The 18,078-nt window shown below is 37.9% G+C and overlaps 1 protein-coding gene across 7 annotated transcripts in view; it reads left to right on the plus strand.

Annotated features, from left to right (window-relative positions):
* The window catches only part of CFAP95 (cilia and flagella associated protein 95), a 233,222-nt gene that overhangs the window by 89,291 nt on the left and 125,853 nt on the right, over window positions 1–18,078 (plus strand). For 6 of the 7 annotated variants that reach the window (XR_014302247.1, XR_014302248.1, XR_014302249.1 and 3 more), the window contains one exon: window positions 11,369–11,426. The exons of the other annotated variant lie outside the window; for it this stretch is intronic. Coding sequence is in view for 3 of the 6 variants with exons in the window: in XM_082696709.1 (XP_082552835.1) it covers window positions 11,369–11,426 (58 nt within the window). In the remaining 3 variants the exon portion in view is untranslated. The remainder of the gene's footprint in view (window positions 1–11,368; window positions 11,427–18,078) is intronic. 7 annotated transcript variants of the gene reach the window in all.

Genomic DNA, 18,078 nt, shown 5'->3' on the forward strand with positions numbered 1-18,078 from the left:
AAGCCCTTATTTAAATATTGCATATGTAACCATGCGTGGTTCTGGGATAATGGCTCACAGGAAAAGCCAGTTTTTCTTTAGAGAGAAGAGCCAACTCTGGCATAGAATATAAGCTGGGTGAAAAGCATGCCCATGGGGTCCTGTGTCAGTTTGAGGGCAGCCAAGAAGTCCTGACTACCAACCGGAGGATGAAGTATGAAAATTAGGCCTCTTACTAGGACAGCCGTAACTACTGTCTTGTCACTTTGACCAAATTTCATTGTCTCCCAGTGGTAGTGATTAGTGTATATTGTCAAAATTTTATAATAAATGTTTTTGTTCCCAGAAGTCATCGAAACGCTTATGTGATTCACATGACTGGAGGAGAAAGAAATTAATAGTGTTTTCAACCACAGGGTAGCTATTTGGGCTTAGTGTGGTTTTTCAGAAAAGGCATGGTATGAGAAAATAGGAGACATGGGTTCTACTTCTGGATCTGCCCTGAACTGCTATGTGACCTTGTGCTGGCTAATAAGCCTCTCTGGGTTCCAGTTGTTTCCATCTGCAAAATGAGGGGATTGAAACAAATGATCTGTAAAGTCCTTTTCTGCTCTAAAATGTTAGGGTTCTAAGGAGAAAGGCATCTGTAGTCACATAAATGGACAAGTTAAATGAGGCCAAAAAGTGTTCAGGCAGTTAAGTTTTCATTGTTGGCATAGAGCACTTACCCATATGTGTGTGGAGTGATTACTTCACAGTAGCCACAGCAAGCTCAGGCCACAGCTTAAACTCTTTCAATTTATTTCTCTCACTGGGGCACTTAACATTTGTAAAACCTTTGGCACTCTAAAGAGGAAAGGGACTGAATATGAATAGTAAGAGTGTCCCCCCAACCCTCCGCTTTGTTTTTGTTTTTCCTTTTCTCAAAGTGCAGTGCAAGGCATTCACTTCCTTTTCTACCCAGGCACTTCTGTGGTGGCCTATCTCTTGGTAAGTTACCACCCAGATGTTGAACATTTTCCCAGAGGGACAAAAAATTAAAAAAAAAAAATGCCCTATCATGATGATGGTGATGATAACAACAAGGAAAATGTGAAGTGCAGAATGATTTGGTGGATTGATGGCTGACTCAGCCCATCCCTATAAGTGTTTATAGAATCTAACTTCGTTAGAATAGCCATTCAAGTTACAAACTGACATTCAGGTTTATTTGCATAGTCATGTATGCTCAGTGAGGCCCTCAAGGTAAAATTATGAAGATCGCCTTATTCAATTTACTTGTTTGGTCTCTAGCCTCCAGAAGTAGTCATCAAGAATTCCTTCCAGGGGCGCCTGGGTGGCTCAGTGGGTTAAAGCCTCTGCCTTCGGCTCAGGTCATGATCCCAGAGTCCTGGGATCTAGCCCCTCCTCGGGCTCTCTGCTCTGCAGGGAGCCTGCTTCCTCCCCTCTCTCTCTCTCTGCTTGCCTCTCTGCCTACTTGTGATTTCTCTCTCTCTGTCAAATAAATAAAATCTTTAAAAAAAAAAAAAAAAGAATTCCTTCCATCTCTGCACATGCGTGCCACAGCTCCCATCAAGAGGGAGGGGTAATTTGCCTGTCTTAGAAATCTGGCCTGGCCCTGTGACTCACTTTGATCAATAGAACATGGCAGAAGTGATGCTCTGCGACATCTGAGTGCAAACCTTATGAGAATGGTAGTTCCTGCCTTCTGATTCTTGGACTCTAGCCAATAGGCTGTGAGAAGCTCAAGATACATGGAAGAGAGCCACGGCATCGTGTCTGACAGCTCCCACGGAGCTCGCACATGACAGATAAAACCGCCTGCCAGCCATGAGGAAGAGCTATCTTGGATATTCCAGTCTAGTCAAGTGCCTGGATGACTGTCGCTCTAATAGACATCACATGGAGTAAAAAACCACCCAGCTGAGCCTGTCATCCCACAGAATAGTCAGAGATAATAAAGTAGTTGGTAATTTAAGCCAGTAACTTTTACACCACAGCAATAGGTAACTGAAGCAACTTTTATGTCTCTAACTGCTGTAATTATATGGCTGCTTCTACCATTATTCAACTTATGATGGAATTTTTGTCATTGCTAATCCACTGGGGATGGAAGCAGTTCAAACTTTCAGGACCGGTGAGCTAATAAAACAAGTGAGTGGCCAAGATTTTCAAAATGTTAATATTATGGAATTTCTATTTGATCCGGACATTACCTTTTATTCCATATACATTAATGATAAGCCTTATTACTAATATTATTCTTTATCATGTTGGAAGGTTATGTGGTTGTCATAATGTCATAATTAAAGTCTTCAGTGGGTCTCAATTGATAGTACTATACTATGCATCTTTGAGCTAGAGAAATGGTTTCACAGGAACAATAACTTTCCAGCATTACAGAAATCTTTGCTGCCATCTGTATTTAACTTGATTCTGTATTTGGCACTTACACAGTTAAATTGTTACCTTAACATATAAGACTTATATTGTTCATCCAAATGGCTTGCAAAATTTATTAGGACTGAGGAAATTATATTTGTCCCCAATATCCGAATTCATTCTTTCGACATAATAAGTGCCTACTATGAATTAGGATCAACAAAGTGTTCAGAATGTAGAGATAAAAGACACCCCATTCCTGAAGTAGCTCATCGTCTAATGCATGAAAACAGAAAAATGACCAATTGATACTCGAGTATCTGTAAGGAATACACTTAGCTAAAAGTAACAGAAAACTTAACTAATAGCAACTTGAATAATCAAGGAATTTGGTCAGCTGGCTTGAGACATAAGGGGGTTAAGACTGATGTGGCACCTACATGATGTCATTAAGGATATAGGGTCTTTTTGTCTCCTTTCTTTGTAAATTTTGCTAGTAACGTTCATCTTCATAGTGTCAAGATGGTTTTTATGGCTCCCCAAATTAATATGTTCTAGAAAGGAAGAAGTGAGAAAATGAAGTAGTAGAGAAAGACAAGAGAGAAGGGAGGTTGAATGGAACTCATGATGGACATGCCTGGTTCACAGAGTAGGAGTTTTCAGGATAGCCACTAATGTTGGAAAGAGATGTTTGGGACAAAGCAGTTAGGACCTGAAAGCTATGTTAAGGAGTTTGGATGTTATCATGAAGGCAAGAGTGAATGGTTTTCACGTATGAGATAGAAACAATCAGATTTGTGTTTAGAAAGCAGATGGCAGTTATTAGAGGACTGGAATTGCCGTCAGAAGGCTGGCTGTTGAACTAATCAAGGTCAGACTTAATAAGGTCCTGACCTTTAGTGGTGGTGGTGTGGAGGAAAAGAAGGTTTCATAGTTTAGATGTATTAAGAGAGAAGAATTAGACATCTACTCCAGGTTGATTCCCAGGCTTCCGGTTTAGGCATGTGGGGATTGCTGGGACCATTCACTGAGGCAGTGAAGGGAAGAGCAAGAGCAAATGCCAGGGAGCGGGTTGGGAGCTGAGACTGGAGCCTGAGCAAGGTCACTGACCGATTGTTCATGTAAGTGTCCGAACTCATTCCTCTGTCTCCAGTCTTGTCCCTTTCAATCCATTCACCATCCTGCAGCTTGAGTATTTCAATTAAAATGCAAAGAGAACCGTGTTCTTCCACTTTTTAATTAGTATCATTGCAGTATTGTTTTTTTCTTCTTGTGTTAATGAGCACCTAGTATGTGTCTGGCACTGAGCCAAGGGTTTTGCCACCTTATTTAATTCTCCTTCTTTGAGATAGGCACTGCAGCTGTCTCCAATAAGAAGGGCTCAGAGAGGCAAAGTAACTTCCTAAAATTTCCTTCTGTAGTAAGCATCGGGACTGAGTTTTAAACTCATGTCTGGTCTAACTGCAGAGCTTGTGTCCTTAATCACTATAATACATTGTCTTTCGTGCTTAGATGTGTAGAGCGCTCCATTTCCTTCAAAGTACTTTCACATGCATTATCTACGATCTACTATTTGTTCTCTCCAAGTAGTGGTCCAGGTCCTGTGAGTATAGCCTATCCTTGTATAGGAAAGGATATCAAAGCACAGAGATAACCATGGAATCCTATTTCTCATTAATTAATCTCTTTATCTAGTCTGTAAGTAAGTATGGAAGAGATACTGAAGGGGTAATTAAGATATAAAGTGTTTAAATGACTTGCTCAAGGCCCCATGACTACTAGGTGGTAAAAGCAGGGACTAGAATCTCTGGGTTTCCTGGTGTGTTCTTCATGGGAGGGGACAACTGCTTCCAAACTGCTGGGGAACTTAGCAAGGGCTTGGCTTGGATCAGGAGTAAAAGCAGATTCAAATTGTCCTCTATTTTATCTGGTTTCTCCACTTTTTACCCACTAGCTTCCTCGAGGCTGATTTCTAGGGTGGAACTAGAGGGTGTAATGGTAAGTGAAATAAATCAGTCGGAGTGGACAAATCTGATATGATTTCATTCCTATGTGGAATTTAAGAAACAAAACAAATGAACAACGAAGAACACAAGAGACAAACAAAAAACCAGACTCTTAAATACAGAGAAAAAACTAACGGGGACCACAAGGGAGATATGAGGGGATGAGTGAACTTGATAAAGAGCGTGAAGTGTACATTTATCGTGATGAGCCTGGACTCATGTATGGAATTGTTCAGTCATCATATTGTACATGTGAAACTAATCTAACACTGTATGTTAGTATCTTTTTAAATGAGGGAGTAAACAAAGGTGGACAAAGATGAGAGACCCCCCAGTAGAAAATCCTTCACAGGGGAGCCGTGGTAGTAATCCCCAAGACTTAGACTCCCCAGTACTCCAGCTATGTAGCAGCTTGGGAGAACAGTGCTCTGAGACTAGAGCAGAACAGAAGTCTCCAAGAGAAATGCTCTCAAGAAGTAAAATTAACTGAACATACTGAGATGGGAATTACTCCGCTGGGAAAGTTTGAGGGTAAATTAGTGGTACATTAAAAAAAAAAAAAAAAAAAAAGTCCTGGCATGTAGCAGATGTGGAAGAATGATCAGATTCTCTGTGTGGCTTCGTTCCATAGGTAGAAGAAAGAGGAATCTCCGCTCAATACGAGATTTAAAAAGAATGATGATTTCTATTAAGAATGAGACAGAGTTTCCCAGGGAGATTTTAAGCTCCCCTTCTCTTACCACACAGAGTCAAGTAGAATCCATAGCCATAGGGGGCTCTACCCATCCTAAATGGTGGGTGCTGCCTCTCCTGCTGCCAGCAAGGGGATTTATTCCAAATTAATCCTCTGCTTTTTTGAGTTTTTGAGTCACTTTCTCAGATTCAGACTCTTAGGTGGGACCAAAGCTGGGTAAGAAAATATCTGCCCCTCCTTCAGACAAAACAGAAAAGAAGCAGTTGACCCTTAATGTTCTTCCAAGTTTAAGAAACCGTGATTCCATGGGTTTTGATATATCATCTTGTCCCAGATTCACACATGGTACCACAGGGCTTAGTGCAGTTGTAGGCATTTTAACTAATACTGTGGTTTTGATAATAACTTCAATATCAGATTTCTTTTCCTTTTTCATCTTGCAGAACACCTTTAGTTACAACTGGTGAAGTTAGGAGAGGGCATGTGTGGCAAACTGTAGGTGGTGCTGGGCAAAAGCCAGCTGTCCACCTTCCAAGAGTTCTTACAGCGTGGCATCAGACTGGTAAATTTACCAGCATCTGGTCTTCAATTTTACATTTCCAGAAAGACCATTTTATCTGTGCTTCAGAATTTAGCTGACTCATGGAGATTGACTTATGTTCATTAAACTCACAAGAAAAGCCACTGTTTTAATTAGTTCATTTATAATGAGAAACAAAATGTTCAAGTACACCAGTCATGGCAGTCTAACAGAAAGAAGGAAAGAAAGAAGGAAAGAAAGAAAGGAAAGGAAGACAAACTGTAATCAGAGTGTTTGTTGTACAGAGTGTTTGGAATCAGAGCAAGGTGAGTTAGTTATAAGATTACAATGATCGATGGCCTCAGACTCTGATTACCTGATTATAATAGGACTCTTTCACTTATAAGTAAAAAAATACACAATTAAAATTACCTTGAGCCAAAAGGAGAGTTTATTAAAAGAGTTTAAATTACCACATGGAACTCTGGGAAGGTCCTTGGAAGAACTGAGCTTCGGAGACTACTGGAATGGGGACCAGCATTCTCCCCCTGGTGGCTTCCTTTTCTCCCTCTGAGGCGAGGGACTTTATATCACAGGAGAGTGACTGACCCTTTCTCCATCATCTATAGTAAGAAATCCCATGGTAGAGTCCTGGTGGAATCTGGACTGGGGCTGATATTTGGACCTTTCAGCTCTGGGTAGTGACCGAGTACTCAGCAGGGACCCATGGCACAGGCTTGCTTGGGGTGATTCCAGACAATGAACTGAAGTTATTGTTGGCTGTCATAAATTGGATTGGAGCGCTGACTTTGGTATCCTGCAGCTCTGTTCCCAGAACCTCCAGAGAGGTCTCTTATGAGCCAGGACACCTCTTTCTTGTGCCTAGAACCCATGGCTCCCTTAGTTTTCTTATCTTGCTTTCTTGAGTTTCTCTGAAGGCCATTTGCCTTCTAATGGACTTATTCTTTCATTATATTCTTTATTTGGCTATAGTCTTTAGCTGATATTTGAAAGGAAGATCTATGTTGATTTTCCATGGTTTTATTTTCAAAAGACCATCTTGTTTCAATGATATCAAATGGTTTATAACAACTAACAGTCATCATTCAATACTGTAAAAGTTTCCATACTGATGAGTCACATTGCATTTTCAGAAAGATCACTGAATATTTTAACCTTCCAACTTTACTTTGATTTCTTATAGTAAATCTGTATTTATTTATTTATTTATATCTAAAGTTTTTAATTGCTTTATGTGTTTGATTAATTTCTCAGTGCCTACCTTGTATCAGACTTTGTGCTTGGAGATGATTATAGAGAATGGGAGAAGAGCCTGAGCTTGAGTGGAATGGGTCTCCGCTTGCTTTAGGTGCATCAGGAGTTGCTCAATTCCACCTTGCAAATTGGCCTGCCCAAAGTAACACTCTATTTGACTGATAATTATACTATTTGAGTCATAACTTTGGATGAGAATAGGGTAGAGAAACAAGTTCACTGTCACCTATTAACCCTTAAACATTTTAAGATTATGGAATATTTTCATATAAAATACTCTTTGGACATCATCTACTTATTACCGAGTTATACTGTAAGTTAATAGTTTTGCCATATTTAAAAATTCTTTTTAGAGAAACAATTTATCATGAGTTATAGAGTCATCCAACATATCCACCATATCCACAATATATAACTGACTGTTAGTCAGTTATAAACCATTTGATATCATTCCCCCCATCCCCACTTTTCAATCTGAAGAATAGGGAAAAATCCTTAAGTGATGGACATTGGCTCCCAGTTTTTCACTGTTACAAATAAAGCTAGATTCAATATCCTTATATCTCTTACCTTGAGTATATATGCAAGGATTTCTTAATACTCAAAAATATAATTGCCACTTATTAAGATATATGCACCTTCAGTTTTGCAAGATATTGCCACTCTTAGTGTGTGAATATGCTCTTGCTTTCATATTCTTATATACATTGTAGAGATTTTTAATTTTTACCAAATGGATTTAATACAGTGGTACTTTGTGGCTGTTTTACCATTTCACTACTGAATTTAAGACAGTTTTAAGACTGAATTTATTTTCAAGTGTTTATTAGCCCTTTTATTTTCTTCCACTGTGAGCTATTTATAGCCTTAGGCCATTTTTCTATAGAATATTGTCTTTTATTGATTTCTAAGCATTTTTTATTTATTCTGGATACTAATATTATTTGACTTCATTTTAAAATAAGTATCTTCTTGTCTGTGATTTCTCTTAGAACACTGTTTATGCTGTCTTTTGATTAACAGAAATTTTAAATGACAATTTAATCAAGAGTTATATATAAAATGCCAGATTATGAACCTTTTAGAAATTACATACACACATGTATGTATATGGAACATATATTGAGTCTATAAATACATGAGTTATTTTATGTCTTTAAGCAAATTTTATAATTTTTGTCATAAATGTCTTTTAATTGTTCTTTTAAATGTATTCATATAGGAACACTAGAGATTTTATTATAGTTATAAATGGGACATTTCCACTTTAATTATGCTTTCTAATTTCTTGTTGCTGGTATATGGGTTTGCTATTTTTGTATATTGATCTTGTATCTAACAACCTTCATGATACTTGACTGTTACAATTTGTAGATTGTCTTGGATTGTTTTAATGTAGACTATCATCTGTGGAAGATGAAAATTCTGTTTTTTCCATCCCAGTTATTACACTTTTTCTTTTTCTTGTTTTACTGCATTTTTTCAAATCTCCGATTCATAGAATAGAATCCAGTTCATTGAATAGAAAGACTGTTGGAGGGAGGACTTCTGTGACTGTTTGGGAATGTTTCTGGAGACAGTTTCATAAGTTTAGTTTTGGTTCTCATTTACTGCTTTCATCTTACAGTCATGTTGCACTCTCTGTTCATCTTGAATATGTTGAATTTTCCTGGACTAGCAACTATCAGGTAATTCTAAGGAGGGGCAATGAGGCATTTAGGCAGTTTTCTCAATCTCTTAGTTCAAGAGTGCCCTCTACTGTTGGATCACTGCAGTGAACGTTATCTCATTAAAGGCACCTTTTTTTTTTTTTTTTAAAGATTTTATTTATTTATTTGACAGAGAGAAATCACAAGTAGGTAGAGAGGCAGGCAGAGAGAGAGGAGGAAGCAGGCTCCCTGCCGAGCAGAGAGCCCGATGCGGGACTCGATCCCAGGACCCTGAGATCATGACCTGAGCCGAAGGCAGCGGCTTAACCACTGAGCCACCCAGGCGCCCAAAAGGCACCTTTTTTTTAAAGCGCGGTGGTTTAAAGCGTGGACCCTTAATTTCTGAACATGAATTCTTGTTTTTCTTTACCTTGCTGATTGCTTCCCACTTTCCCAGAGGCAGCATCTTCCTAAGACTGCCGCTGTGGCCTTGAATACTTTCCGGGCCTCTTTCTTGGAAAGCCAATGTTCAGATCCACTAGTCTCAGACTTGTTCTCAATATTTCCCCAAGGGGAACGATCCTTCTTTTTTGGGGCTGATGCCTTCTGTGTTCCACCCCCGTGATGGACTTGCCACCCTCTCCTCTCTTCCATGTAATCCCTACCTGATTTTGCTCCAGAATAGGCCCTGGTTCTGGTGCTCCTGATTTTGGATTGTTCTCCCACCTCCATGTAAACCGAAATTTGTAGTCTTATACTCTTGGGTGGGCAATTTTGTGATTTCACTTGCTTTTGCTGCTGATCTATATGGTTTTTGAGGGTATATGTAAATATTTGGGTTTAAGGAACCAAAGGATCTAGGATAACAATCTTGTCCTGATTGTAGACTTGTCATTTTATCTTTGTGATTCTGTCATTTGTTGATTTATATATTCAATGTGTTGTTAGCTTTATTGACTTAGGATCTTCCCGGTGGTTTGATCAGTAGGTAATGATCTTTATAACTAAAAACTTTTGACAGAAAGTCAATTGCATGTTATTAATATAACATATATAACTTTGTGTTAAAATTTTCTGGATGTATCTTTTTTTGATGTGTCTTTTTATATGCTTTTACCTTCAAACTTCCTTTGAAAATAATTTTATTCTAGGTTTAGGTATTCTAGGTATAGGAACATAGAGTTGTACTATGTAATACACGTTGTTCAGTTTAAGTCTGAGAAATGCTTTCACTGATGAGTTTAACCCTTTACTTTCATTTTGATTGCAAAGATATTTATTTTTATTTTTATGATTTTAATTTGTCCTATGAACAGAAATGATTTTCTTTTCTTCCTTTAATTCTCCTTTCCTGCCTTTTAAAAAAAAATTATTTATTTATTTGAGAGAGAGAGAGAGAGAGAGAGAGGGCACTAGTGGGGTCAGGGGCAGAGGGAGAAGTGGACTCCCTACTGAGCAGGGAGCCCGACATGGGGCTCCGTCCCAGGACCTTGTGATCTTGACCTGAGTGGAAGGCAGACGCTTAACTGAGCCACTCAGGCACCTCCTTTCCTCCTTTTTTATTAGATTGGTCTTTTAAAAATTTTTTTTGCTAGTTTGAAACTTATACTTCTAATTTTTGTTCTTTTGCCAGTACTCAAACCTAAGTGTGCATGAGCATCACCTAGAAGGCTTGTTAAAACACAGACTGCTGGGCCCTACCCTTGGGTTTCTAATCCAGCAGATTGAGGCTGGATCACAGTTGTATGTATTCCTAACAAGTTTCCAGATAATGCTAACGCTATTACTCTGGAAGCCACACCTCAAAAGCCTAACAGGAACTGGTGGTTACCACCAGATAAAATATTAGCTCCTGCATCCAATAACCATTCTGAGTTCGACTTTCTTGTTGTTTTGGAATTCTTTTGCTTGTTTAATTCTCTTTCCCACCAGCAGAGCCATGCATTAAAATGGTGAAATTTCCTTGTGCTCAACATTTTTAGGTGTGCAATTCTCAGAGGAGTTTCTTTGATTGTGTAGTCTCATAATATTTCCAGAAACAGAAATAAAAACTTAAAAACTTTTAAAAACTTAATTTAAAATTTAATTATTTCTCTTAAAAAGATTTTTCTCCCACCCTGAGTTCCAAACAGAGAAACTTTCTTGCAAGTTTCTCTGGACATGTGGCTGGAGCTTCTTTGGTTTCTTATATATGAGGGTGCAGACTTTACAGGCTCCTGGCTATAAGATGGAGGTTAGCTCTTTGCCTTCTGTGAACCCAAGGCCATGTCTCCAGCCCTTCATGTGCAGTTCAAACTCTAGCTTCTAGCCTTGGCACATCATCTTATGACTTCTTATTCTAATGAGTATCCTCTTCATTTCTAGCACCTTTGAGTTTCCCTCTGGAGCTAAGTGGTGCTTACAGACTTGGGGGAGGGAGGATGTATTTATTCAGCATTTCTGTGTGTTTAATGGGGATACATAATCTCAGTCCACCTGGCGGTCTTCTCTTCTCTTTTTCTGTTGTCATCTGGCAGAGAACATGGGGTCTAGGGTCAAAAGGTTTGAGGGGCAGAAAGTAGATGGTAAAGGGAATCCCAAAAGTTTGGAATGCACCTGAGCTCAGGGACTTGGGACTGGTAGAGTATCATTAGTAGAGGAGAGTAAGTGGTGTTGAATGGGAAGTGATTGAAGGAAGGGCAACCTGTGGTGGTAGGTAACGCTATAAACAAGGTCTGGGACAGTTGAGGGTTTTAAAATTTTTTGTTGGGGCCAATCTTCCTTAAAATGTTTTTATTTTGTGTGAAGTCTATAATGCTAAACCCTTTGAATATCTTTCTTTTTGGAGTCGTTCTTTTCTCAGATACTGACTTGTCCCTCTTAGGTATGCCTTGACAACATACGCTGAGGAATATGCTGCACCGTACGATTATGAGCCACTCGTGAGTATGACATGGCTGGAAAGCCTCATTCTAGTACTTACTTATTTATGTGCTTTCAGTGATTCTTTGCATCTAGTGTGAATAGTCAGGCTTGGGAAGAAAACACAAATTGCTGAGATTTATGATGCTGTGTATTTATTTAGAGATATTCGCTACTTGTAGGAGTCAATGGAATGTTTTATGGTTATGATTTATTTTTGGAAATATATAGATTTCAGGAAGAAAATATTGCAGTGTCCAAAATGTATTAGTTATCTTCTTCTTCATCTTGTTTTATTGTCCTTTCCCCTGAATTCAATTTATCTGGAATAAAAACCTGCCTTTCAATTCATTTGTATTGCATTGACACATAAAAGTAAGTGGTGTAATTTAGCTTTGGGAGATGTGTGTGTTGGTAGCATATGTCCAGTTCATAACTTCATTTTACTCACACTTAAAAAATTAAACATCAGAAACAAAATAAGTCTCCTTCCTCTTCGTCTTGTTATGGAAGTCTTGGCTGGTACAATAGGTAAGAGATTTAACTATTGAAAAAGAGGAGGAAATGAAGTCATCTTTATTCTCAGAGACTTTTATTATCTTCTTAGGAGAACTAAGATATTAAACTGAGAAGTAATTAGTAGTAGAAATAAGACCATTTAGTAAGGTGATTGAATACAAAATAAGTACTTCAAAAATAATATCTTTGCTTCATATCAGTACTGCTTAGGAAACTATAAAAGAAAAAAACCCACAAATTACTGTAGCAACACAAATTTTAAATACTTTTGTGAAGAAAATTCTCAACCAAATAAAGATCAATAAAGAAGATGTGGTAGTTTGTCTCCAAGGAGGGTGGACCTTCCACAAGCCACTTCCCTACGACAAAGTGAGTAGTGCCCCACCCTTGAATCTGAGCTGCCAGGAAACTGATTTGGGAAGACCGCAGCAGTGACACTATGCTAGATCGAGTCTGGACTGAAGAAGACAGCTTCTGAGTCTTGGATCCCTGAGCCCCCATGTAAGAACTCAAGGCTACTCTCCTGGAAGGAGAGGCCATAAAGAGGAGCTCTGATGAGCTTGATTCATGAGTGAGGACGCCATCTTGGACGTCCAGCCTAGTTGAGCCTGAGGTGCAGCTCTACCTGCTCTTGGACTGCAACCCATGAAAGATTCCAAGAAGAAGATAATAAATTCTTGTTTAAAGCCATTAAGTTTATTTTAACAAATGTACACCCGAAGATAACTGAGACAGAAGTCTTGACTACAAGGGAATAACAAGCATTTTAGGAAACTTGAAAACTAAATTAATTATGAATTAAGTTCATACATTTAATTATATTAAAAATGGATTTTGCTTTCTATTAGAACTCTAAGACTTTAAGAGTTATTTAAAAGGATAAACAGATGAGAATAATTAAAAAGTTTTAAAAACCATGATAAAACCAATTTAGGGAAATATAGGATTCATGACACTACATTTTATGTTGTTTTCTTACTTAATTTTTTTCTCATCAAAAAAGAGCATTCAAACTATAAAGAAATCAAGTATGATAGCTTATAGATTAATGCCTAATAGGTAAAGAATATAGATAGATAGATAGATAGATAGATAGATAGGCAGGAAAACTGATAAGACACTACAGAAAGAGCAAAGCACAATATATAGACAATTTACAAAGCAGGAAATGCAAAAGTAGCTAATAAATATAGGGAAAATCCAAATTTGCAAATAATAAAAAATGTGAATTAAAACAATAAAAGTTTTTTCTGCTAATCAACCTGACAGTATTTTTAAAAATAATATTTAAGGGGTGAAGATGGGATGAAATGGGTACTTTCATCTGTTGCCAGGAAGACTGTAAATTGTTTTAATTTTTCTGGAAGGGAATTTGGCAATATGTATCAAGACACTATTTCATCTAATAATTTTCCTTCTAAGAAACTTCCTCAGAGAAAAATAACTCAACTAGGAATAAAATTTATATCCAAGGATACTCATCACAGATTTATTTGTAATGGCAAAATTTGGAAAGTAGCTAATGTTTTAGTATTAGAAATAGTACTACTAAGTATGTTATAATCACATGATGAGTTATTTTGTAGCCTTTATAATGTCCATAGATGGTTCTTAGTGTCCTGATAAATCTTGATTTAAGGTAAAAAAAAAAAATTAAGATGCAAAATCGTATGCATATAAAATTTATTATATTGGTATAATATGTAAATATTGTATATGTATAAACTATGCAAAAATATACAGGTAAAAAAAGCCCAAACTGTCAAAATGCTAGTCAAGTTGGCCATTGGTTGGTGAGATTCTAGGTGAGTTCTTCATCTTTGCACATTTTAGAATTTTCTAGTGCAACAAGCATGATTGCTTATAATCAGGAAAAACATAAGGAAACATACTTAAAAATGCAATTTAGGTCCATATCCTTGCATATATGGGATCTGGCTACATCTCTCAACAAAAGGTAGTTGCAAAACACATAATTAAAAACCCACATAATTTTTTTTTAAGATTTTATTTATTTATTTGACAGAGAGAGATCACAGTAGACAGGCAGGCAGAGAGAGAGAGAAGGAAGCAGGCTCCCCGCTGAGCAGAGAGCCCGATGTGGGACTCGATCCCAGGACCCTGAGACCATGAGCCACCCAGGCGCCCAAAAACCCACATAATCTTAAAGGATGAATTTCTTCACTGGCATAAAGATAAAGAAAGTGAGATGTATTTCCAGGGTGCATAAACTGTTAGCTATTGTGTTATATATTCGTGCATTTAAATTTTTTAGCATTATTTCTAATATTTCTTGTTTTGCTTGTTTCTGCACTAATAGCACAACCCACCATGGCAATTATTTGGCTTATGTAGAGTTTTGTTCATTCACTTCCAAGTTTCTTGCCAAAGTACTTCATATTGAGACGTGTTTTTTTAGCACTGCTCCTAGAGCCCCCATTCAATAAATGCCTACCTTGTTGCATTGTTAGAGGATACAAAAAAAATTAAACTATAATGACAACAAATGGTTAAATAATAGTAGAATGTGACTGAACTCTGGTATAGAAGTTACTGTGTACATAAACAAATATATGATTCATAAAATACTGACCAAAAAAAGAGAGAATACTTTTTTCTTGCTAAGAACTTCACCATGTGGAGTTAGCATAAACACAGCACACCATTCTCAGGCTACAGACTGCAATTATGCAGTTCCTGAAGACATCTTAAAATATTTGGACTTACATTTCAAGTGTTTTTCATGAATTTAAACTATTAATTTTTATATTATTTATATTTATATTATATTAAATGATAACATAAATTGATACTTGCATAAAGTAGGATAGCATTACAGGAATTTTAAAGTGAGTGCAAGTTATCCCATACCTCTAGACATGAGTAAGTAAATAACAGAGTATTAGGAAGCTATGAAATCATTTTTAAGGATAGAAATGGAAGAGAATTGCAAGCTACTTCCTCAGAACTCCACTTCTTAAGTTGGATACTTAGGGCTCACCCCAATTTCAGCAAAAGATACCTTCTCTTAAAAGCTTCCCCATCCTTTTCCAAAGAACCAAAATAGAGGAAAAGTTAATGCGTACTTTAAATGATTGGTCCAAGGCGGGCTGTTTAAAGGGTACAGAAGCTTTTAAGGTAAAGGACAAGTGAGCAGAGTTTAATGATGAAGCGTTGACCGAGTACACTCAGGATGAGTAAGAACAAGACTTAGTTCAGGCAGAGACCAGCAAACTCAGGAAGTTGAAGGGTCAAAGGAATGAGAATGGCAAACCGGAAAACCAAGTGTAGCCTCAGTGAAGCGGTATGAGCTGGAAGAATTGGCAGTAATGAGCAAAGGGATGTACTGGAATTTATTGGAATTTCAGATGTAGAACAATTCTGAGAAATGATGGAGCCCAGGATATGGGCATGGGACTGAATTGCGATAATGGAATCAAAGCCATTGATTTTTTTTTTTTTTTTTTTTTTACAGAGATCACAAGTAGGCAGAGAGGCAGGCAGAGAGAGAGAGAGGAGGAAGCAGGGTCTCCACGGAGCAGACAGCCCGATGCGGGGCTCGATCCCAGGATCCTGGGGACATGACCTGAGCTGAAGGCAGAGGCTGTAACCACTGAGCCACCCAGGCGCCCCAAAGCCATTGATTTGAGAGGGTGAAAAAAATGGTAAGCCAGTGTGTTGGCTAGATTCTAAATCTGGCTGTTGGACATCATCCTACAGGATAGCAGAAAAGAAAGGTAATGCCAAAGACTGAGTCAAACAACCAAGCCCTCCCTGGGAGCATTTTGGAGGTTAATAGCTCCTGCCAGTCATGCAGCTGCAATTTGGGTAGATCTAGTTGATCATTATCCATGTGAAGTACCATTTTGTTTTCCTAAATAGAGCTGCCTATTGAATTATCTATTGAATTATCAGATGTATGGGTAGCTTGAACCCCCCAAATGTTCCATATCTTACTTCACTCAGAGACAGAAAGCTGAGGAAGTCTTTACTAGAGAACTATGTTTTAAAGTTGGGATGAGGGGCGCCAGGGTGGCTCAGTCAGTTAATTGTCTCCCTTCCGCACAGGTCATGATCCCAGGTTCCTGGAATTAAGCCCCATGTCAGGATTTGTGCTGAGCAGGGCGTTTGCTTCTCCCTCTCCTCTGCACCCTACCCCCGGCTTATGCTCTCTCTGGCCCTCTCTATCAAATAAATAAATAAAGTCTAAAATAAAGAAAAAAAAAGAAAGAAAGAAAGAAAGAAAGAAAGAAAAGAAAAGAAAAGAAAGAAAGTTGGCATGCATTCCAGACTAACCTTGAGGAATCCCTGCCATGTGGCACAGTGGTATGAAAAGAGGCTGCATCCCTTTAAGATCATTCTCCACAACAGCAGGATGCACCTGTCCTATTACAGGGGCTCAGTGCACTGGTACAGATATAGCATTGTTAAAAAATACTGATATTTCTGTGGTGATCGGAAATTTGCTGTCACCTGGAGTTCCCCAGAACTGAGTAGCCCCAACCCCTTCTCTCTGGATTCCCAAGACCCAGGACTACATATGACTTTCACGGACCCTGAGGACTTTTGCCATCATGGGCTCCTTCCATTAAAAAAATAAAACAATATTGGGGCGCCTGGGTGGCTCAGTGGGTTAAGCCGCTGCCTTCGGCTCAGGTCATGATCTCAGGGTCCTGGGATCAAGTCCCACATCAGGCTCTCTGCTCAGCAGGGAGCCTGCTTCCCTCTCTCTCTGCCTGCCTCTCCATCTACTTGTGATTTCTCTCTGTCAAATAAATAGATAAAATTAAAAAAAAAATAAAACAATATATATTCTATAGCTGCATTGGTATAAAGACAAACACAATCCACATTGGATCCTATTCACTTTTGGTGGAAGGGGGTTGATTTGAAAGCTTATTAAAGAAATACATTTCTTAGGCTGTTTGTCTTCTTGCCCATTTTTGACTATATTACTGTATTTTATGACCAAGTTATAGGACTCTGTTATTGTTAACCTTCTTGAAATTATTACCAACGTACCAAAGGGTGTTATTACACAAAACTAAAGCATAGAATACTCTTTTTTTTTCCTTGGGAGTACTTGTGGACTCTTGTACCCTATTTTAAGCAAAACTTTCATATAATAGCTACCATCAATTACTGCCCTAAGATTTTTATGAATATTAAATGGCCAACAACATTTCCTGGCTTAGCTTTGAGTTTCTACCACTTAATGGAATTAGTTTTTCAAAATGGCATCTTCATTTTTTATTATGGTAAAATATATGTAATATAAAATTTACTGTTCAGTCCATGTTTAGTGTAGAATTTAATGGCATTAATTACCTTCACTTTGTTACTAGATTCATCTTAAAAATTCTGATTTTAAAAGAAATGAAAACATTTTTGTGAGCCCCCAAATGTACCTCCAAGACTTGCCCAGTCTGACTGTACTGATTGATAAATACTTTGAGTATTATCCTATATATAGGATAATGGTCTATATATAGACCAAAATGCATCTTGGCTAGGAGTCAGAGGTGGACAGCCATCTTTAAGAGCCCTTTATCATTCAGTTAGGCTCATTTACATGCAAGAAAACCCCTAAAGGCTGGAATTGCCTTTAGTTTTCTGCTTCCTGGGTAGGGATGTCTACCAGGGCCCTTAAAAAAGAAAAGAAAGAAAAGAATGTCTTGCTGAAAACACCCAAAAGCTAATACAGAAAGTGAATCTAGAATAGGTTGGGGATTCTGTAGGAAGCATCACTTCTCTAAAGTAAATTAGCTGTGGTTCCCTCTTCTATTTAGAATCCTCTCTTTGTATCTTTGCTATGTTCTATGCTGCCATGATCTTGCAGAATTTCATTCCAGTATGGAGTCCTTTCTTTTTCTGCTTCTCTCTTAAAAACATCATAGTGTGCAAAGTTGTATCATCTAAATATGCCACATGGAATAATCATATATAAGTTTTTAGTCCAGAATGGAGTGTATTTTTTAAACTAGGTAATGTCCCAGGTTCTCTGATGTGTTTTCATGACTTTTATTTTACTGTTTGTCCTGAATCTTAATATGTTTGCTGTTTAATTTTCTCTTTTTTGTCCTCCCACTGTTCTAACTCAGTATCTACTGATAAAAGAATAATTTCCATTTGCTGAATATCCTTGGTTTTCTT

Source organism: Mustela nivalis, assembly GCF_964662115.1.
Source record: "Mustela nivalis genome assembly, chromosome: 13".
Classification (NCBI taxonomy): domain Eukaryota; kingdom Metazoa; phylum Chordata; class Mammalia; order Carnivora; family Mustelidae; genus Mustela; species Mustela nivalis.